We start from the raw sequence: 22299 nt of genomic DNA, 5'->3' as shown, positions 1-22299 counted from the left end.
CCCAGAGTGCTTCTCTCTGGACAAAGCCTTCCTGCTCAGGAATGCCAGAAATGGGCTTGAGTCCACTGTCTCAGAGCTGGCGGTGGGACAGCTGCTCAGACATCACCTTCTAACCCTGGGCAGGGAGACTGAGATGCAGAGGCAGACTGGGCCATGCCTCAGGGCCCACTCCCCCAACACCTCCTACAGTTGAACTTTTCTTTGACAGTCTTTTTCTTGTTGATAAGTTCTGTGGAGTCTGGAGTATTGGACACTTTATGGATCATTCCTTAGCCTGTTTATTATTATTATTTAGTATTTATTTATTTGACTGTAACAGGTCTTAGTTGTGAACCGTGGGATCCTCATTGTGTCACGCGGGATCTTTTGTTGCAGTATAAATTGTTTGCTGCAGCTCACGGGCTTCTCTATAGTTGTACAAAGGGCTCTCTAGTTGATGGTGCATGAGCTCCAGAGCGCATGGTCTCAGTAGTTAACACACACCGACTTAGTTGCCCTGTGGCATGTGGGATCTTAGTTCCCCAACCAGGGATCAAACCTGTGTCCCCTGCACTGGAAGGTAGCTTCCCAAGTGCTGGACCACTGCCAGGAAGTCTCATCCTTAGCCTGTTTTAAAGTCTCAAGTGAGCTGCCATTAGACTCCCAGTTCACTTTTCTACCGCCCCTTCCCCATGCACCCTAGCTGCTTCTTTCTGCATATATAGAGGTACTCTTCATTGGCCAAGTGAATGAGAGATTGGTCATACCTTCAAAAATGGAAAAGACATTCACTCATCCACATAACAAATATTAACCGGGCACCAACTATGTGCCAGATGCTCTCAGGTGCCAGTGTTCTAGTAGTGAACATCACAGATGTACTTCCTCCCTCCGTGGAACCTCTAATTTATTGGGGTGACAGATGTTAGAAATATAATAATTTCCTACTAGCATGTGAAGTAAGCTCTGAAAAGATGAGGGCCCGTGAACAACCTGACTTAGGCAACAAGGGTTCATCTGCTACTCAGGCCTCCTGCCCGGCACCTTCTCTGGGATGGAGAACTATGCTGGGCTCGGATGGGGCGGTGAAGGTGCCCCTGGGGATGAGGGTATATGAGGCAGGGCCCATCCGGGGCCAGAGACACTGAAAGGCTGTGTTCTGTTGGGTCCCCCGCTCCATCCCCCGTGGCTTGCCCTGCGCAGTGTTCCTGTCCTTCTTCGGGATCGCCAGCATCGGCCTCAGTTGCCTGGTGGCACTCTTCCTGTATCATGTGGTCTTCGGTATCCAGTACCTGGGCATCCTCAATGGGGTGGCTGCCTTTGTGATAGTGGGCATCGGTGAGTTGATTCTCTTGCCACGGATATGGGCCTCCCACTTGGGAATTTGACCCCCAAAGGGCCTTTTACAGGATGCAAAAGTCTGGCTTCCATGGGGGCTCTCAAAAGTCCTCTCTCCAACCTCAGAGCCTTGGACTTGGGGTGGAGGGTGGGTAGAGTGTGAGTGGTGAGTGATTCTCGGCATATGCTGGGTGGAACCCCCCAGAGGTGGAAGGAGTGGGTGGATATGCTGGGTGAAGGTTAAGCATGGTGGGAAAGGCGAGGGGTGGTGAAGATTTGGAGGAAGGGGTCTAGTTCTGGTGAGGGAGGGGGCCATGCAGCATGAGGGTGGGGCTTGGGTTCATGGCCGAGGTTGGATCTGACCTTGAGACAGCAGAGTAACCCGGCTGGCCTGGCCCCCTCCTGTAGGCGTGGACGACGTCTTTGTGTTCATCAACACCTACCGCCAGGCCACCCACCTGGAAGACCCTCAACTGCGGATGATCCACACCATCCAGACAGCGGGCAAGGCCACCTTCTTCACCTCGCTGACCACGGCCGCCGCCTATGCGGCTAACGTCTTCTCCCAGGTGGGAGCCGGCCCTCCAGCCTGGCCTGGCGTCCCCTGCCCCCCGCCCCCGCCCATGCATAGCTGGACCCTGGTCTCCGCTCTTCCCACCCACCCCTTCTCTTGGGGCCACGCAGCCTCCACCTCAAGGTACTTGCCACGTCCCTAGAGTCCATTTTTGTTACTAATCACCATCACCAGAACTTAACAAATGGGAGGATTCTAGTAATACAAATTGTGTTTCTTATTGATGCTTATTACTGATAAGCCACCCTCGGCCCTGAAGGGCATTTAGCAGTTGTTTCCAAAGGTCCCCCAGCTGATACATGGTAAGCCTGACCATGACTCCTGACCCCAGTCCAGCGCCCTCTCCACCCACCAGCTGCATACTGCATTGTTATCCCTCATATGCACTTTCCTCTCGCTGGCCCCACACTCCTTCCTGTCTGAGCTGGGCTCAGGAGAAGGATCCTAGGCTAGGTCCTGGGTGCCAACAGAGCCTGAAATGCAGTGAACCTGTCTGAGTCTGAGAGGTCTTATGACCTGGGCTAAGGATCCTGTCTAGAAACCACTAGATGCTCTGGAGATGCTTTACTAGAGAACCACGCCCAGAAAACAAGCTGAGCTGGGTTCCCCTCCCTCCTCTGCAATTTTCTGACTGTGTGACCTTAGGCAGCTTGTTTAACTTCTGTGAGCCTCACTCTCCTCACGTGTGGATCATCAGAGACTGGAATGAGATGCTTGTGAAAGTGTCCCACAGACAGTGAAGGAAGGCCTGTCTGCTTGTTGGCTGCAGCTTCCTTCTGACTGCCACACCCTGCTCAGGTCCCCCTGACATTCCTGGGGCTCACCCTGTGGCAGCTTTCTCTCCCGTCCCCTCTGCTAACATGTGCCCTGCCCTGACAGTGTGTGTCTTCCTCTGTCCTTCCTGTAATGAGTTATAGAAAGCTTGCTCTGTGCCGGGCACTGTTCCGGGCAGAGAGCTGCAGTGTCGACCAGAGGCTGGACTCTTCCTCTGACATCCTCCTAGGCCAGTGCCTTCATTCCAGCAACCTCAGCCTCCGCATCCTGCCTCAGTCTGGGGGTGGTCAGGGCCCAGTGCTGCAGAGTCCCTGGGCTCCTTGGGCTCCAGGCCTGATCCCCTCCCATCGCCCCCACCTTTCCATCGCCAGATCCCAGCTGTCCACGACTTCGGCCTGTTCATGTCTCTGATCGTGTCCTGCTGCTGGCTGGCAGTGCTCTTCACCATGCCCGCAGCCCTGGGCATCTGGAGCCTTTACATGGCACCGCTGGAGAGTGCCTGCCAGACCAGGTAAGCCGGGCGGGTGAGGGAGGCACAGGGGCTGTGTCCTGCTCTCACGGAATAGCCATAACAGGCCCTTGGCGGGCCATTCAGCACACCATCCTCTCTCCCAAAAGCCTCGTGATTCACTACTGGGCACCTTCTGTATGCCCCATCCTCTGCTGGGCACTTCTGTGCACTCTTGTCTAATAGTTACATTTGGTCACCTACTGTGTACCAGGAAGTGGGCAGAGTGCTTTTGTACAGATCTTACTGCCATCCCGAGGGACCCTACGAGCTGGGTCCTCTTATTTTGCCCATTTTACAGACAAGGAGGCAAAGGCTTGGAGAGGCTGGGCAGCTTTCTCAAAGTCACCCATTTAATAGGCAGCAGAGCCAAGATTTAGACTGAACCGAATCTGACTCTGGATCCCATACTAGCCACCACGTTAAATGTCCTCTGGGTCCTCATCTTGAAAGAGGAACAGTATTTAGACCCAGTGAGCCAGGTGCGAAGTTGATTGGATCAGTCCAGAGCTGCTGCAGCTGAAGGTAGAGAGCTTAGAGTCTTGTGGGCCAAGTCAGCAGGGTCAGGGCAGGGGGCATGGTGGTCAAATGGAATCCGGCCTGAGTGGCTGTCTGGGTTGGGAGTACTAGGGACTGATAGAGGGTCTGGCCTTGATGCAGGGCATGCAAATGCAGGACTGTCAGGGGTCCATGACAGTGTCCACTTGACCAGGGTGAGACGAGGGGCAGGAAGGAGATGAGAGGCCAGCAGGGAACTCAGATTAAGGCCTAGGAAGGACTCCTTAGCTCTCCCACGCATACCTTTGCTTCAGGGTCTCTATGTATGGTGGTTCAGGTTGGGCACTGCACAAGAGCCCTCTAGCTGAGGCACAGTCGTCTGCACTGTGGTCATTCAGATTTGACTGTTTCTATGACAGTTTTGTAACATAGAAGCAAAGTGTCTTGGGTAAAAGGCTCCTTTTTCCTAATTTCTACAAAGACACCAACTAAGCCCACCCTGTCCCTTCCCCCAGTCTGGGGTAGGGGACGCAGCCTCAGCCTCCTTGCCCAGGAACTGTGGACCTCTGGACATGTAGCTTAACCTCTCTGCACCTCCGTTTCCTGTTCTATAAAATGGGTACATACAACCCTGTGGGGATTAATGAGAGAATCCATGAGGAGCTCTAGCTCACTCTCTGGCACATTTGCCCTGTGTGCTGTTCTTGTCCCCAGTCTCCAGGTTGAGCCTTGGTCCCCCACATTCACCTCAGCTTCACACTCAGCCCAGCCCCGCTTCCCCATCCCCCTGGTCTCAGGGCCCCGGGCACTCGACAGCACAGGCGTGATCCCCCTGCTCTGGTCACCTCGATGCTTGGACAGCTGCGTGCCATCATCTGCTGTCCCTAGTGATGGCTACTGTCACCATTTGTCTCCCCAGAGGAACTGTGGTACCCAAGGGCCCTGGGGGAGATGACACTGGTGAGAATTCAGACACAGGCTCCTGGAAGCCTGTGAGGCGTGTCCTGTGGGTTGTCAGCAGCAGTGTGATGCCTGGTTGACATGTAGCCTGGATTCCCAGGACTCACCCTTCCCCCACTCTTTCCGCAGCTGCAACCAGAAGTGCGGCCGCAGGAGTTCCCCACACTTCCCTGGGGATGTGTTCACGGCTCCTGAGCGGGCTGGGGGTGGGCCCGCACAAGGTCCCATGCCCTACCTGGATGATGACATCCCCCTGCTGAGTGTGGAGGAGGAGCCAGGTGAGAGGGGGTGCGGGCCTGCTGCTGAACCTGGGGGACCCAGGCGCCACCTCTGCCAGGGGAAGTACCTTGACTAGCTGGTGTGAGGACCAGCTGGTCCTGAGGTGGGGGCGGGATGAGACACCTGGGAGGACCCCCGTCAAGCATCTGAGCTTCCCTGGAGGGGGTGTGGACCAGGGGGGCTTTGACCCACTTCTGGGCCAGCCCTCTGACAGGCCGATGCTCTGCCCTGGCAGTGTCACTGGAGCTGGGAGACGTGTCCCTGGTGTCTGTGCCCCCCGAGGGCCTGCAGCCAGCCCCCAACGGGAGCAGCCGGGGGCAGCTCATTGCCCAGCTGCAGGAGCTGCTGCACCACTGGGTCCTGTGGTCGGCCGTCAAGAGCCGTTGGGTGATTGTGGGTAAGTGGGCTCTCCACTCTCCTTCCCCCATCTCGCAGTGTCTCCCAGTGCCTGAGATGTGGAGAACAGACTCCCCCCACTGTTTTCTCAAAGAACATGCAGGTCTTGGGAGCCCACCTCTTGTCCCACAGATGAGCTCGAGTTCAGAGACCTGGGCTCAGGTCGCTCACTCTCTCAGAGCCTCACCCCTTCCCTGCAGAAAATAAAGCCGGTCTCATGATAGCTGTTGCTTACTGAGCACCTCCTACGTCCCGGTCATCATGCTAGACCGCAGAGCAGAGTGCCCAGTGATTGGGCTCTGGCATTAGACCAGTTTGGCTAATTGGGAGCCTGACTCTGCCACGTTCTGGCAGTGTCACCTGGACTGGGGCAGTTAGTCTGTGCCTCAGTTTCCTATCTTATGACTGAGGAGAAGAACACTCTCTAGTAAGGCTGTTGTAAGGAAACCACAGTATGTGTAAAGGATTTAGCCCAGTGCGAGGCATGCAGTAGTGCTCAATGAAAGTTAAGTGCTATTATTATTATCGTTGTAAAGATTTAGGTCTGTGTAAGACCAAGTGGATGTGCCGGCTCTTTATAGACTGTTCAGGGCTCTAAGATGATGACTGCTTCTTGTCCAGGAATGTGAGCTGGAACTTGGAGTCCTACCCCTGGTGACATGCATGACAACCGGCCCCTACCTTCAAGGGAGTGATCCCCAGCAGCCTCACCCACAGGCTGGCGTGCTGGGTCTTTGCCCACTCCCTTGGGTACCTGCCCTCCTTTCCCCCATAGTGGGAGCAGCTCTTTCCTGGGGCTCTGGAGGCCCCAGCTGTGCATGTGTCCCCCCACCCCGGGCCCCAGCCCTGCCTACCGCAGTGTCCTTTCCTCCCAGGGCTCTTTGTCTCCATCCTCGTCCTGTCCCTGGTGTTTGCCAGCCGGCTCCGCCCCGCCAGCCGGGCCCCGCTGCTCTTCCGGCCCGATACCAACATCCAGGTGCTTCTGGACCTCAAGTATAACCTGAGCGCTGAGGGCATCTCCTGCATCACCTGTTCAGGTGAGGTTTCCTGCTGGGGTGTACCCTTTGGAGTCCAGATCCCAAAGACTAGAGATGCCAGGCTCCCCATCACCGTGTGAGCTTAGGAAATCAACTCCACCTCTAAAAATGTTAGTCACTCAGTCATGTCCGACTCTTTGCAACCCCATGGACTGTAGCCCCACCAGTCTTCTCCATCCATGGGATTCTCCAGGCAAGAATACTGGAGTGGGTAGCCATTCCCTTCTCCAAGGGATCTTCCCAACTCAGGGATCAAACCCAAGACTCCCACACTCTAGGCAGATTCTTTATCATCTGAACCACCAGGGAGTCTCTGAGTCTCTGTTTCTACATTTCATTAAATGAATACTTCCTGGGTGCCAGCCGTGCTGCTGCTGGGGAGGCCGCAGTGGGCAGGACAGGCTTCCCAAGCTCAGGAATTCACTCCACTGCTGCAGAGGCCATGTAATAGTAGATCTGAGCTGTGGTGGATGAAAAGTAGGGTGCCTGGGGAGCTCAGTGTCATAGAGATCTTCCTGGAGGAGGTACCATCTAAGCCAAGACTCGTGGAATGGGAAGGACTTAGCCTGGCTGGGAGGGGACAGGAGGGAAGTGGTCTAGGCAGAGGAGAGCACCAGAGGTGGGAGAGACTAGGACCAGGTTTGAGGGAGGTAGTTGCATGAGCCAAAGCTAGCCACATGGGCCCGGTGGGCTACAGTGCAGAGTCTGGATTACATTGTCATTGTCACTGGAAGTTAGTGGAGCGCTTTATGCAGAGGGGCCAGGTGCTGTGTGGTTAGAGGGCTGTGTGGAGCATGGCTGGGAGTCCAGGTGGGAGGCTGTGTAGTCATCTCTACAAAAGACTGTTGGGGCTGGGGCCAGCGTGGTTGATGGTGGCAGTGAAGTCAAGAGGTTTTTAGGAGGTGACATCCACAGGACTTGGTGATGGAACGTGTGCCGGGGATGAGCAAAGAGGTGAGATAAAGATGTCTGCTTGTCTTAGAGTTAGTCTGATGAGGTCCAGGGTGGGGCGGGGGAAGTCAACCCAAGGTCATACCGCTTTGCCGGGTAGTTAGAAACCAAATGAGAAGACGCTTGGGTGAACTCTCCCAGCTCCTAGGGGAAGACCCGCTGACGGCTGTAATTGCCTTCATGTAATTAGGGCGGTGTTCAGATTAACCTGGCCTTCCCCTTGGTGATGGCATGAGCCGAATGCATGATAATCGGCGGAGGCTCAGGGAGGTGCCTGAGGATCCCCTCTTGAATTGGCGGCGACCTGGCCCCGTCCCCTCCTTCACTGCCGCTGCCGGGCATTGAATTCCATTCCATTCTCACTGCCCCTGCAAGGCCTCCCGCCATCCCTTGGGACCTGGAGGCAAAAAGCCACATCTGCTCCCATTTCACAGATGGACAGACTCTGGGATGATCCCAAAGTTCCTGGAAACATCTGGAGAAGGGCCAAGACCCCAGCCAGAGTCCAGCCCATGGCCCCTTGTATCTCTCAGCCTCTGAGCTGCCTCTTAAAGAGGCCCTTCATGTTGTAGCAAAAAAGCTTCGGCTGTAGGGGCAGACAGAACCTGTCCTGCTGGGCTCCGCCTCTCACTTCCCCTACAGGTCATGTAACCTCCTCGAACCTCTGCTTGCTTCTCTGTCAAATGGGGTTAATAATAACCACCTCCTAGAATTACTGCGAGGATTGCATTTTTTAAGGTGTAAAATGTAGCTCATTAAAAAAACAAAACCAACAAAAAATTCATCTACAATGCTTGGGGCAAAACAGGCAGTCTCCCCTCATCTCTGCTGTTTCTAATTATTCCTATTTATGGAGCATTCAGCATGAGCCAGACACGTTGCTAAGTCCGTGAGATACAGTGTCCCCTTTGGTCCCTCAGCCACCCTCTGGAGGTAACCCTTGGGGGTGTCATCCCATTTGACAGAGGGGGAAAGTGAGGCAAGGTGAGGGTGAGTAGGGAAAGCTTCTGAGTATCTTTCTCTAGGTAAGGCTGGCGGGTACCTTTCTTTTGCCTTAAGATTCTTATGCATTTGGCATTTTTTCAGTTCCCCCCTTGTTTGTTTTAGAAAACACCCTTTCCTCAGACACCCTGACACCACCCCCTTTTCTGAGGGCTCCAGGGCCCGTGTCCCTGGGATTGTCACTGTCCCAACCTTGGCCAAACCCAGCCGGGGAGGCCCTCCTGTCCCTGACACAATGCGGGGGGTAGGTCTATTCCAGGAGAAGCCCCACAGCCTGCAGAACAACATCCGGACATCCCTGGAGAAGAAGAAGCGGGGTTCCGGGGTGTCCTGGGCCAGCCGGCCTGAGGCCACCCTTCAGGGTCAGTGGGGAATGTGGACTGGCTGGGTGGGGGTGTTGGGATGTCCTGGTAAAGGGTGTGGGGGTCTTGCAGGGAGAGCAGATAAAAACCCCTTCTTTGATTCTCCTTCAAGAACAACAGGGTTGGGTGGGGTGGGGGTGGGGGAGTGAACTTGAGGCCCTCGCCCGGCGTCCCACCAGCTCTCCTCGGCCAGAACAAAGCGATCCCCTCCTGCCACACCACAGCCTGGCCTGTGCTGTCCCAAGAACCCGCCTCATGTGCCAGATCCATCCTGATTTGGGGGAGGGGGCCTCCTGAACACTGGAGCCTAGCTTATCGCTTATTGCTTCTGGGGTCCCCATCAGAGGGGGGATGCTGGGATACATGTGGGAATTACTCCCGGCTTGGGGCAGTTCCACATGTCCTTGTCACCCCATGACCATCATCACCTCCTCTGTGCCCACCATCGTCATCACCAGTCTGGCCCCACCTTGCACACTGTGCTCCCATCATTGGCATCACTCCACTTCCCTAGTCCATACTGGCACATCTCTACCATAGCTTCCACCCACACTGTCATTTCCTCCAGCCCTGCCACCTCCCCATTCAGTGTCCACCACCACTCCCCTCCATCTATGCCACCTCCCACCCCAGTGTCCACCACCACTCCCTCCATCTATGCCACCTCCCACCCCAGTGTCCACCACCACCTCCCCTCCATCTATGCCACCGTCCATCCCAGTGTCCACCACCACCTCCCCTCCGTCTATGCCACCTCCCATCCCAGTATCCACCACCACCACCTGCCCCCCCACCACCACTGCTGTGGGCTCGGTCCACTATATAGGAACAGAGCCAGCACTTGGAGACCAGCCCGAGATGAGGCTCAGCTCCTCGGTCAGCAGAGCAGAGGCTGGGCTGCTGCAGGGTCAGGGGACACCAGCCGAGGTGATCGTCCCCCCTCCTCCACCCCTCGTTTGTCCCTAGACTCCCCAGGCACCGTGTACATCTCCAAGGTGAAGAACAGAGGCCACCCGACTGTCTACAGGTTCTCCCTCAACGCCAGCCTGCCTGCTCCTTGGCAGACCGTGTCCCTTGGGGACGGGGAGGTGCCCTCCTTCCAGGTGAGCCTGGGCTCTCGTGAAGTGAGCTGCCACAACCAGGGAAGGGGCCCTCCCTGCTGCATTGGTGGGCACTGGCCACGTGGTGGTAGGGGCAGGGTCTGCGAGGATGGACCCGCTCCAGGCAAATGAGGACCCTCTCCTGCCATCAGCCAGGCCCGTGGCAGGAGCCTGCAGAGTGATGAAAGCAGGGCCGCTGAGTCAGCCAGGCCTGGGTTCGAGTTCTGGCTGTGCCATTTATAACCTGTGTGTCTTTGGGAAGATTACTTCATCTCTCTGAGCCTCAGTTTCCTCATCTGGGTAATGGGGGTATGAAAGGTACCACTCAGGCTTGCTGGAGGTACTTGAGGCAAGGCCTGTGAGTTCTGTAACACCTGGAATGTAGTAAGCACTCAATAAACGGGAGCCATGAGTTAGATTGTTGTTTTCAGCCTCTGTTCTAACACCCCCAGTAAAGGGTCTCCCGGGGCCAACCCAGGCCTCTGATTTTTTTCCTCTCAAACATCACTGGTGTTTCATGTTACATCTCCAGAGTGACAGTACCCATGTCAACTCATGTCAACTCATCTGATCAGGGTTTGTATGTCCATCTGAAAGACAGAGTGTGTGAGGTGTTTCCCTGGCTCTGACCTTTACACTAACCTTTACAAGGTGATTCCCACTGCCTGGAGAGCCTGCCTTCCAGCTTAAAGCACGGCTGGCTCCCCATTCAGGTTTCTCAGCATAACGTCACCTCCTTCTTGGGCCATGTCCTGGAAATAATTCTCAGTTCACCCTCCTCTTCCACTGCCCCATTCCTCTGGGTCTTATCATCCTAATATTTAAGTCAAAGCCCTTAAAAGAATCTGAAGCCATCGTCACTGGCAGCTCTAGGAGGGCAGGGACCAAGCCCATCTGGTTCCGTCTCTTATTCTCACAGCCCAGCTCAGGGATGGAAGAATCCTCAGTTGAAGGAAGGACCGAGGCTCAGAAAGAGAGAGAGGGAAGGGTTTGCCCCACCTTTAAACTCGAACCCAGGCCTCCTGGGCTCTGCCCAGAGCTCTTCCCCCGACTCTGGGGGCTGGAACAGGGGCGGGGGGCGGGGAGCTCTCCTAGGCGGGAGGGGACCCAGCCTGAGGCCCGGCCCAGGCAGAGGCAGCCTCCCAGAGTCACCTGTCTTGTCTCTGTCAATCCACTGCTTAGGTGTATAGAGCGCCTTTTGGTAACTTCACCAAGAAGCTGACCGCTTGTATGTCTACAGTAGGGCTGCTCCAGGCGGCGAGCCCCTCCCGCAAGTGGATGGTGACGACCTTGGCCTGCGACACCAAGCGGGGCTGGAAGCTTGACTTCAGCTTCTACGTGGCCGCCCAGGAGCAGCAGCACACCCGGTAAACGGAGCCTTGCAGACCGGTAACCACTCGTTTGCCCCTCCCACCAGAGATGTCAGCAGGCCCCTTGAAGCAACCCCAGTCCAGGCACTTCCCTGGTGGTCTGGTGGTTAAGACTCACCTTCCAGTGCAGGGAGTGCAAGTTCGATCCCTGGTCTGTGAAGCTACAGTCCCACGTGCCTCAGGGGCATAAAACCAAAACCTAAGACAAAAGCAATATTGTAACAAAGTCAATAAAGACTTTAAAAAGTGATCCACATTAAAAAAAAAATAAATCTTTTTTTTTAAAAGAAACCCCTGCCTATTTCCACACATGTGCTTAGACAGTCTTCCCCACCCAGGGCTGGAGGTGGGGGAACACCAAGATGCCAGGCCCATAGTTCTCTCCCCCATCTGCACCTTATCCTCTGAATGGCTCTGTGAGAGATGCTGTCTGCCTGCCCCTTGGCACACCAGGCAGTTCCCAGCTCAGAGCTCCTGCATTTGCTGTTCCCTGGACCCATGGTGCTCTTCCCCAGCTCCTCCAGAAATGGACTTTTTTTTCCCTGGCCGCACCACATGGCATGCAAGATCTTAGTTCCCTGACCAGGGATCAAACCGACGTCCCCTGCGGTGGAAGGCAGAGTCTTAACCACAGGACCATGAGGGAAGTCTGTGATTGACTCCTTCTCAAGATTTAGGTCCTTATCCAGATACTCCCCACCCACGGCTGTCTCTGACCAGACTGTCCTCCCCTAGTTGAAACAGCCACACATCTGTCCCCATACATCACCCAGCTGCTCTCTTTCTGGCTCCCATCACCGCCTGGAATCATACTGACAGCTGGTTCATTACCTGTGTTTGCTCAGGAGAATGTAGGCCTCCTGCCATATCCCCTTACCTGGTCTAGGGCCTGGCACGTAGCAGGTGCTAGGGAAACACTTGGTGGGTAAATGAGTGAAGGAAAGAATGAGTACACTCTGCCTGCCTCTCCAAGGCTCTATCCACACTCTCAGTGCATACAGTTAATTCAGAAGTTATTTATTTAGTGTTCTCCCTCCCTGAAGAATCTGCCTGCAATGCAGGAGACCCGGGTTTGATCCCTGGGTTTGGAAGATCCCCTGGAGGAGGGCAAGCAACCCACTCCAGTATTCTTGCATGGAGAATTCCATGGACAGAGGAGCCTGGTGGGCTATAGTCCATGGGGTTGCAAAAAGTCAGACACAACTGAGCGACTAATGCTCCCTAAGACGTAAGGTGACAGGAGAGAGCCTGTGTCTGTTGTCCTTATCTACTATATACACATGCCCTGCCTAGCAGCTGGCATGAAGTCAGTGCCCCCAAATACTTATGAGCAACTGTGTGCTGTGCCTGGGGGTCTCCAAGCCAGCTGGGGGCATCTTTTCCCAGGTTCCTCCCCCACGTTCTGACCATTGAGGCTGTGTTAGCTGAGGACCTTACTCTCTCTCATCCATTCATTCATTTAATAAACCTTGAGCACTGACAGTGGGCCGGCATGTGGCTAGTGCTGGGGATGGTAAACAAGATAGATGTGACTCCTGCCCTCGGGCTGACTAGCAGGAGACAGCAGCTAGCAAGTCAAGCGCAATGTCATTACAAATTACAATACGTGCTCCGAAAGGAAGAACCTACTTCCGTCGCAGTAAACGGCAGTGCAGGGCCTGCGCTGCTGACACCAGGGACCATGGTCTGTTTGTCAGGGCCTGGCCTTGGGGCAGCGAGCACCCACATGAGGCTGGACTCAGCTTGGGGCCGGGAGGTAAACAAGATGGGCTCACTGAGCCGTTCCAGCTTGGCCCACCTGGCTCGGGAGGTGGGGGGTCCTTCTGCTTGCCCTCTAGGGCTAGGCTCCCTCTGCAGATACACAGTAGCCACTGGGGTCACGCTGCCTGGATGAGCTTAGAACATTCTAGAAAGCACCTGGAACTACATCAAGAAAGTATGTTAGTCGCTCAGTCGTGTATTACTCTTTGTGACCCCATGGACTATAGCCAGCCAGGCTCCCCTATCCATGGAATTCTCCAGACAAGAATACTGAAGAGGGTTGCCATTCCCTTCTCCAGGGGATCTTCCAAACCCAGGGATCAAGCCTGGGTCTCCTGCATTACATGCAGATTGTTTACCACTGAGCCACCAGGGAATCCAAAGCTATATCAAGTCCAGTGGTAAATAAGCTGACTGTGGAATCCTTTCTTCAAATAGGATCTTGATGCTCTGTAACTATTCAGTTTAAGGTGGGGCTGGGGGCTTCTGATCAATGACCCCAAGGCTGGCCCTGAGGTCCTTGTGAATTCTTGCTCCCCTGGAGGGCTTCCCAGGTGGCGTTAGTGGTAAAGAACCCGCCTGCCAATGCAGGAGACATCAGAGATGCTGGTTGGATCCCTGGGTTGCTCTTCCAGCCTCTGCACACCTTTGCCTCTCCTCCACAGCCCCTCTTGGCCTTCCTGGCCTCAGTCCCGGCCTCCTTTGCCTCCACAGGAAGCTGTATTTTGCCCAGTCCCACAAGCCCCCTTTCCATGGGCGTGTGTGCGTGGCACCTCCTGGCTGCTTGCTCAGCTCCAGCCCCGATGGGCCAACCAAAGGCTTCTTTTACGTGCCCAGCGAGAAAGGTATGTGCAGGGAGGCTGCCGTGGGGCCTTGGGAGGCTGGGCCTGGCCTTCCTGTACAGCTATGCCTCCCTCTGCAGCACCCAAGGCCCGCCTCTCCGCCACCTTCGGCTTCAACCCCTGCATAAACACGGGCTGTGGGAAGCCAGCAGTGCGGCCGCTGGTGGACACAGGGGCCATGGTCTTCGTGGTCTTTGGCATCATTGGCATCAACCGCACACGGCAGGTGGACAACCACGTCATTGGAGACCCGGTACGTGCGCCCACATTGGACAGCTGCCAAAGGGCCCTACCATAGCAGGCTTACGAACAACTACCAGTGCAGGGACCACCAGCCCAGCTCCCCACCTCCACCCTTAGCTCCTTGACCACTCACCCAGCCCAGACAGGACCTCCCCGGGCCCCTGGGGCATCATTTCTCTTAAGGATGGAGCAGGGTCAAGCTTTTAGAATCACCCAGGAATCTGGGTACTGTGGGACCTAGCCAGCCACCCTGCATCACTAGGGGTGGAAAGCAGGTAAGGGAAACAGGTGTGTAAACCCTCCCTGTCCTCCTGCAGGGGGCACCTCCCCCACCCTATGCCCATAGCCCTTGTGTGCCTCAGCCAGGGTGCCCTTGCCTGGGGTAGTCTCCCTCTTTGTACATGTTTGTGCTGGTGCTGGGTTCTTGGGCGCTGGAGGAGAAAGGATCTGACAGAGAGAGGTGTGACTCAGTCTGTGCCTGGCACATGATGGGGGCTGAGACACAGTGGAAAGGACTGTGGATGTAGGTCTCGTTGGTTGTAACCCTTGCCTCAGGAGGTCAGCCTAGCCGGGTATACAGGGCTTCAGACACAAAGTAATTCAAGAGCCAGGTGGAGTCTGAGGAGTTGTATCCAGTCTGGGCCATGAGCCTGCAGGTGTTCAGAGGAGGGAAGGGGAGGTGGGGAGGAGAGGAAGCAGGTGATAGAGGGCAGGTGGGACTCAGCTATATGGAGGGAGAGGGGAAAGCAAGGGGCTCAGGTGAGCATGCTGTGAGTAAAATCAAGGAAGGGAGACTGAGGGGGTCCGTGGGGTTGGGCAGTGATGGGAGCAGAGGTGCTGCTGGGGGTGGGGAAGAGTGGGCTCAGGCAGGACCATGGGCAACCAGGCCGAGGGTTTGAGCGCTGGCCAGGATGGTCGCAGGAGCTGCCGGAGGCTCCTCCCCGGGGTGGGGCCAGGACTGAGTCCCTGACTCACTGAGCAGCTACACTGGCTTGTGTCTCTTGGGAAAGGGCAGTGTCGTCTATGACAGCAGCTTTGACCTCTTCAAAGAAATCGGGCACCTGTGTCGCCTCTGCAAGGCCATAGCGGGGAACTCAGAGTTGGTGAAGCCGGGCGGGGCCCAGTGCCTGCCCTCAGGTGGGTGTGAAGTCCAAGGTGGGGACAGCCCCCAGGACAGTGTGGGGGTGTCTGCGGACTCGCGTCTGTGTTGGTGTGTGTCCATCCGGGGATGGGAGCTATGCGAACCTTCCAGATGAGAGGAGGCTCATGCCTGAGGATGAATTGGCACAGAGTCCACAGACCTGGGGATGTGTGCGGTGTGCAGGGCACACCTGTGGGAGGAGCTTTCCCAAAATTCGGGGTGAGGTCTGGGGCCAACCCCTCAGTAGCAACCTGAGTCAGACTAGGGTTCTTCCTGAAAAGGCATGCATGTGCTGCGTGCTAAGTCACTTCAGTCATATCTGACTCTTTGCAACCCGTGGACTGTAGCCCACCAGACTCCTCTGTCCATGGGATTTCCCAGGCAAGAATACTGGGGTGGGTTGCCATTTCCCCCTCCAGGGGATCTTCCCGACCCAGGGATTGAACCCTCGTTTCTTACGTCTCCTTCACTGGCAGGTGGGTTCTGAGAAGGCACAGGATGTCAATTTCTGCCCCAATGGCAAACGGGTATTGTAGGTTTCCCAGTGACATTGCTAGTAGTTTCAGACATTTTTTAAACTAGGAGGTTGGGGGGAAAGCATGTGCCCCTGGCTTGTACACCCTTAGATGGGTGGGTACACATGGGTGGGTGGGATGGTGGAAGAGGTTCTCCTGTCCCGGGTCCCCACCCCGACCCCCTCTCCACTCTCCCTGCAGGCTACAGCATCTCCTCCTTCCTGCACATGCTGCACCCCGAGTGCAAGGGGCTGCCCGAACCCCACCTGCTCCCGGGGCAGCTGTCACATGGGGCCGTGGGTGTCAAAGATGGCCGCGTGCAGTGGATCTCCATGGCCTTCGAGTCGGTGAGCCCTGGGCGGACCAACTGGACATGGGGCAGTGTGCCAACCTGCCAGAGTGCAGTGTCTCTACTGATCTCCAGTCCCCGTCCCAGAGCAGAGCAGAGGGGTGCTCCTCAGAGGGGAGACTGAGGCTGAGAGGGATGAAATTGCTTGCCCAAGGTCACGGGATTCATGAGTGCCAGCATGAAGTGCAAAACCAGGCTATCTGACCCCCAGGCTGGGCCTTTCTGCCACACAGAATGCCAGGCAGCTCTCACCTTCCTTCTTCCCCAATGGCTCAGGGTTCACATCGTCCCGTGGGGGCACGTGACAGTCCAAGACGCTCCCCTCTGCCACTGGGAGGGGCCAGGTTCTGGGCCACAGAGCCCCTCTGCTGGGCCCACCCAGGAGAGATGAAGCCAGGGGACCAGCCATCCCCACACCCCGCTGCTTCCTCTCTCTCACCCCTAACGCTCCCTGGTCTCCTCCAAGGAAGCACTCACATACACACACCCATATACACACACCCGTGTATACCCACCTATGCACACACACATGCACATCCAGACCTGGGCATTACAGGCCTGGCCCTGGCACCTGGCGCTCTATGAGTCTTGCCTCGTGCTGAGCCCAGAGGCCCACCCTGGCTCCAGTCTTCCTGTGCTCTGCGTCCTTGAGCGGCACACTTGTCCCCTCCAGCCTCCAGCTCCTCCTCTAAAGATTAAGGTTTCAGTTCCCTGCCCACCTGCTGGCAGTCATTAGGAAGCTAGGGTCTATCACAGACGGGAAGGCATCAGGGAATGAGAAGAATATGACAAGGTGACAAGCCAGCAATTTTTGTTCTCTGGCCCCTGCCCTGCTTTCTGTCCCACCACCTGTTCCCCTCAGTGCATCTACAGCCTCGCCGCAAGCCACAGGGAGGAAGACCCAGACCCCCTCCAAGCCTTCACGGGGCCCCAGGCTAATGCAGAAGGCACTCAAAGCCCCAAGTAGATTTTTTTAAATTGCAGTATAATATGCATCATAAAATTGGCCCTCTTAACCATTTCTAAGTGTATAGTTCAGTAATATTAAGCACATTCACAGTGATGCAAATGTCACCAACGTCCATCTCTAAAATCTTTCATCTTGAAAAAGTGAAACTGTTCCTGATAAATGTGGACTCCCCAGGGCTCCCCTCCAGCCACCACCCTGCTTCTGTCCCCATGGATTTGACCGCGCTCATCCCTCACACAGCACTGGCTTTTTGTGATTGGTTCATTCCACTTAGCATAATACTCTTCAGGTTCATCTGTGCTGTAGCCTGTGTCCAGATTTCCTTCCTTTTTAAGGCTGAAGCTGCAGACAGGTTGAAGAATCCCTGCTCAGGTCCCTCCATGTGACAGGACATCACTTCCCACCCGACCAGCACTCAGACACACACGTGCGCACAGACTCACTGTGAACTGGTTTGTGCTCAGGGAGGGCAGAATTGGATCAATGAAGTAACATACATGAAAGTTCCAGAGCTGGGCCCTGTGAACCAGACAGGCCACCTGCCCTCCCAGACTCACAGTCCAGCCAGGAGAGGGTGGGAGCAGCTTGCTGACAGTGATGAGAACAAGGATGGGAAAGCACCAAGGGCTTAAACAGCCCAAAGGATGCCTGACTTGGGGCATCAAGGAAAGCTTCCTGGAGGAGACGGAACCCTACTTGAAGGAGGGGCAGAAGCCGGCTGTGCAGGCAGAGGAAACAGCATGGGCCGAGGGTGGGACTCAGAGCTGGGGGCTCTGGGAGTTGGAGATGGTCCTGTTGGAAAGGGGCAGGGACTTGGGTTGCTTTGGGACCTGCTGCCACTGCTGTGAGTCATGTGCATCCGAAGGCTGGTGGGAGGTGGCCTCGGATGGGCTCACCCTTCACCCCCCCCCCCCCCCGCCACACTCCGTTTGCAAGTGTCCAGGGACCAGCTGCAGCTGTTATAGAGCTGACTGGCCATCGCCAGGGCAGCGTAACAGGCTTCAGCCATGCACCCGTCTCACTGGCTCGTGTCCCCGCAGACCACATACAAGGGCAAGTCCTCCTTCCAGACCTACTCAGACTACCTCCGCTGGGAAAACTTCCTGCAGCAGCAGCTGAAGATGCTCCCCGAGGGCTCGGCCCTGCACCATGGCTTCCAGACCTGTGAGCACTGGAAGCAGATCTTCATGGAGATCATAGGCAAGCGGCAGCCCCTCCCGCAGGGTCCCAGCACAGCAGGTGGTGGCAGGTGACCCGGACCAGGGAGGCTATGGCCTGGCCTGTCTGAGCCATGCTTGTCTTCTCAATTCTGGCCAAGAGCCCTGGAAGAACTGGAATGACACAGGGGCCACCAACACCGATTGGAGACCAGAGTTTGGGTCCCCTCCTGCTTGGGGGCATCTGGCCACATCCTCTGATCCGAGTTTGCCTGCTTAAAAAGAAATGGTAATGATGGTAATGGCCATCACAGCCAGCAGTCATTACCATTACCAGTGACTGCTGTAAGCAGCCATCTGTCATTAGGAGCCCTTCTCGATGCCAAGCCCTGGCTGAGGCCTGGCCCGTGTTATCTCTTTGAACTCCAAATGAGGCCCAGGGAGTAGGTACTGTTATTATCCCCTTTCACAAATGAAGAAATGGGGATTCAGAGAGGGCATGTGGCTGAAAGCCACCAGAGTGCACAGCTGGCTGTGGCAGTGCCAATCTGCGTGACCCCCATACCTCTGAACCACGAGGGTGAGGGGGCTGTGGGTGCCCCGTTGTGGGTGCAGCCCAGCTGAGGGCCCTCGCTTCTCCCTTGCAGGGGTGCAGAGCGCCCTGTACGGCCTGGCCCTGTCCCTGCTCATCTGCGTGGCTGCTGTGGCTGTGTTCACCACCCACGTGCTACTCCTGCTGCCCGTGCTCCTTAGCATCTTGGGTAAGTGGGCCGGGGGCCAGGAGTGGGCAGGGGGTCTCACTGGCAGTCTCAAGTTTCTCTCCAGCCTTAAGTCTCATTTCTTCAGTGAAGGTTTCCCGACACACACACAGCCCCCACCGCAGGCAAGAAGAGCCTCTGTGACAGTTGTCCGTAGGGCTGTGCACCCAAGAGGAGCCAGGTGGCACTAGCTGGCACCAGGTGGCAGGTCTCAGCCCAGGGACATGTTGCTGCCCCCTCTGTCACCTCTTTCAGGCCCCCTCAGCCCTCTCTGGCCCTGTCCCTCCTCATCTCGCCTGTCACCTGAGCTGGGGGATCTACCGTAGACTTCATTGCCTTCCCCAGAGACCCTCTGAATTTGCCCAGCCCTCTTCCAGGACTGTATGGGTGGGACCAGGTCCAAGCTACCTCCCCGCCCCCTGCAGGCATCGTGTGCCTCGTGGTGACCATCATGTACTGGAGCGGCTGGGAGATGGGTGCCGTGGAGGCCATCTCCCTGTCCATCCTCGTCGGCTCCTCCGTGGATTACTGCGTCCACCTGGTTGAGGGCTACCTGCTGGCTGGAGAGAATCTGCCCCCCCACCAGGCTGAGGTGAGCCCCCCACCTGCCCCACCCGTCCCCAAGGGATCTTCTCCCTCCCCAGTGCCACTGATGAAGGCCCCCAAGTGTAGCTGGACACCATGGTGTCCGATTCCCAACCAGGATGTGCTGCAGGAGCCTCCGTTTCCAGGGCCATTCTCCACACCAGGGGACTCGAGTTCTCAGGCAGCTGCACCCAGCATGACTGTGGGCAGTGGATGGGTCCACCCCCCAGCTCTGTCTCCCTAAGTGAGCATGAGGGGTTAGACCAGCCGCTGTCCAAGGGCCCTTCCTGCTTCTCGAGTCCCTGATTCCCAGTCTCATTCTCAAGCCCAGGAAGCAGGTCTGAGCCCTTCTAGTTGTGACCCTGAGGCCACCCCGCCCTCGCTGGACCTTGTGGCTTAGGGAAGACATACCCACGTACTCAGTGCCAAAACCAGCTCCGGGTCTCAAAGATTTTGGTTTTCCCCAGTTTGGAATTGTTTTGATGTGAAAAATTCATAAATACATAAATTAAATCGGTTATACATTTAGCTGCTCTGGGTGGAAAGAAGGAATCAGTTCCAATCAGGGCTCCCAGGTTCGAGGACCCACTGTGCAGATCATCAGTGTTCTGGTTGTCATAGCGATGTTTAACCTGCCCCCGCTGTGTGCCCTGCGCTGGGCACTGCTGCAGGGGAGCGGGTTTTATGTCCCCGCAGAGCCAGCGGAGCAGGTGCTGTTATTACCCCCCTCACCCCCCACCCCCCCCCCCTCAACACACACACACACACACACACACACATTTATTAAGGTGGAATCAGAACCCTGCAGGGTCAAGGCTAGCCTTGGACAGCATGTGCGTGTTTCCTCAGGGCCCAACCCCCCATCCCAAGCCCCAGGCAGGGAGCGATCCCTTCCAGGGCCCCAGCGTTCTCTCACTTATGCCCAGGACGCCCACTCGCAGCGCCAGTGGCGGACGCTGGAGGCGGTGCGGCATGTCGGCGTGGCCATCGTCTCCAGCGCCCTCACCACGGTCATCGCCACGGTGCCCCTCTTCTTCTGCATCATCGCCCCGTTTGCCAAGTTCGGCAAGATCGTCGCCCTCAACACAGGCGTCTCCATCCTCTACACGCTCACAGTCAGCACAGCTCTGCTCGGCATCATGGCGCCCGGCTCCTTCACGCGGACCAGGACTTCCTTCCTCAAAGCCCTGGGCGCTGTGCTCCTGGCGGGGGCCCTGGGGCTTGGCGCCTGCCTTCTGCTCCTCCGGAGCGGCTATAAGATCCCCCTGCCCAACGGGACCTCCCTATAGCCCTGGCACTACATCTGGACTTGCACACCTTTGGTCCAGTGGGTGGGGGACGAGATGCTTGTTCTCTGCGCCCAGAGGCACTTTATTCGCAGCTCGGCTACAACTTCTTATGTTCCCAGGCCTGGGCCAGACGTCACCCACCTGTGTGACCCACACTGCCTTCATCGCAGTGCCAGCCCCTGCTGGGTGGTGAAGCTGGCTGCCGCTCCCCACTGCTGGACACTGGCAGCTGCCCTGCATCTCCCCCACTAGGGGAAGAGACCAGCCCTCCTTAACCTGGTTAAGGGGTCAGGTGATTTTTGCAGGGGGCTTCCCTCTGCAGAATTTCCGCACTGCCTCAGTGCTCACAAGAACTTTCTGGTGTGGTTGTTACAGGGCCCCCATTCTATGGATGTGAAAACCAAGGCATCAGAAGACAAAGTAACTGACCTGTAGCTGGGTCAGTGGCACAGCCAGAGTGGCCTCCCTTGGGGACTCTGCAAGAAGAGCACAGAGGGTTCAAGGGCAGGGCCTCGCACCCCCTGCCCCCTCCCTCCCCATCAGTCTTACGGCGGCCAGTGCAGGGTGGTCCTGTGGTCCTCCCTAGGCCTTTAGATTAGGTCCTGGCCTGGGAGGACGGAAAGACCAGCCTGGGTTACTGCATGTCCTATCCCCGGCCCCAGACTCAAGGGGATCTGCTCTCTGGAAAGCCATGGGGCCCCAGCACAGCCTTCCTCACAGATCTGAGCCCCCCACCTCCCCCACCTGACTCTGTGGGTGGAATTTAGGGGAGGGGGCAGCCCCTGGGACGGGGAGCTGGCCATGCCTGCTGCCTGCTCACAGCAGATGGTTCTTATTAAAGTGAAATGAAACTGCAGACCGCCGCCATTAACACGAGCATTTTAAGCATTGCTGGCTCCATTGTATTCTTCAAATTGAGATAACTAAGTGTTCACAGGGTGCCATTGGGTGCCTGGCTCGAGGCAGGTGCTGGGCCTGGAAGGAGATGGAGGTGGAGTGGAAGGGGCAGGACCTTCTGGAGAACAGGGTCACAGAGTACTCTGGGAACCCAGAGTCAGGCTGGGGAAGTGTTGGGGGGCACCACAGGAGTGGGGCCCATCCGGCTCCCCACCAGGACACATTAGCCCCTTCAATGTTACCAGTATCATGCTGTGACCTTCTTCCTTGGGACAGACATTGGCCCAGGGCATTAGGAAGCTGGACACAGACTGAGCTGGGACTGACCCGTTAGGGTGGGTGGATGGTCCCCAGGTGAGCTCGCCTGGTCATCTGTAAATATTAACAGGGAGGCTGGGCATGCAGGATAGACCTCTACATCCTGTCACCACCTGGTGCGTGCCTGGCACCCAACAGAGGCTCAGTATTTGCTGAGGGAGCACCAGCTCTTGGTTCCCACTCTCCATGGTGAAGACAGATACCAAACACGGGGTAAATGGTATAAGCTGACACATAGCTCTTACCATGCCAGTTGCTCTTCTTAGAGTCTGTCTTAGTAACAAAGTGCTTCAGACTGCGTGGCTTCTAAAGACAGGGATTTATTTTCTTGCGGTTCTGGAGGCTG

At 56.4% G+C, this 22299-nt stretch overlaps 1 protein-coding gene across 1 annotated transcript in view; it reads left to right on the top strand.

The window, feature by feature from the left end:
- DISP3 (dispatched RND transporter family member 3) overlaps window positions 1–20738 on the top strand; it is a 58162-nt gene extending 37424 nt beyond the window's left edge. Inside the window, exons 5-21 of the mRNA XM_061161225.1 lie at window positions 1183–1317; window positions 1726–1886; window positions 3037–3176; window positions 4761–4909; window positions 5146–5307; window positions 6182–6343; window positions 8545–8658; window positions 9625–9761; window positions 10941–11125; window positions 13604–13734; window positions 13812–13984; window positions 14985–15111; window positions 15832–15977; window positions 17990–18149; window positions 18754–18867; window positions 19290–19456; window positions 20376–20738. Coding sequence (XP_061017208.1) covers window positions 1183–1317; window positions 1726–1886; window positions 3037–3176; window positions 4761–4909; window positions 5146–5307; window positions 6182–6343; window positions 8545–8658; window positions 9625–9761; window positions 10941–11125; window positions 13604–13734; window positions 13812–13984; window positions 14985–15111; window positions 15832–15977; window positions 17990–18149; window positions 18754–18867; window positions 19290–19456; window positions 20376–20738 — 2726 coding nt within the window. The remainder of the gene's footprint in view (window positions 1–1182; window positions 1318–1725; window positions 1887–3036; window positions 3177–4760; window positions 4910–5145; window positions 5308–6181; window positions 6344–8544; window positions 8659–9624; window positions 9762–10940; window positions 11126–13603; window positions 13735–13811; window positions 13985–14984; window positions 15112–15831; window positions 15978–17989; window positions 18150–18753; window positions 18868–19289; window positions 19457–20375) is intronic.
- Window positions 20739–22299: the final 1561 nt, after the last annotated feature.

This window comes from Dama dama, chromosome 14 (assembly GCF_033118175.1).
Source record: "Dama dama isolate Ldn47 chromosome 14, ASM3311817v1, whole genome shotgun sequence".
In the NCBI taxonomy this organism is placed as follows: Eukaryota; Metazoa; Chordata; class Mammalia; order Artiodactyla; family Cervidae; genus Dama; species Dama dama.
This window is presented reverse-complemented; position numbering and strand designations above follow the sequence as displayed.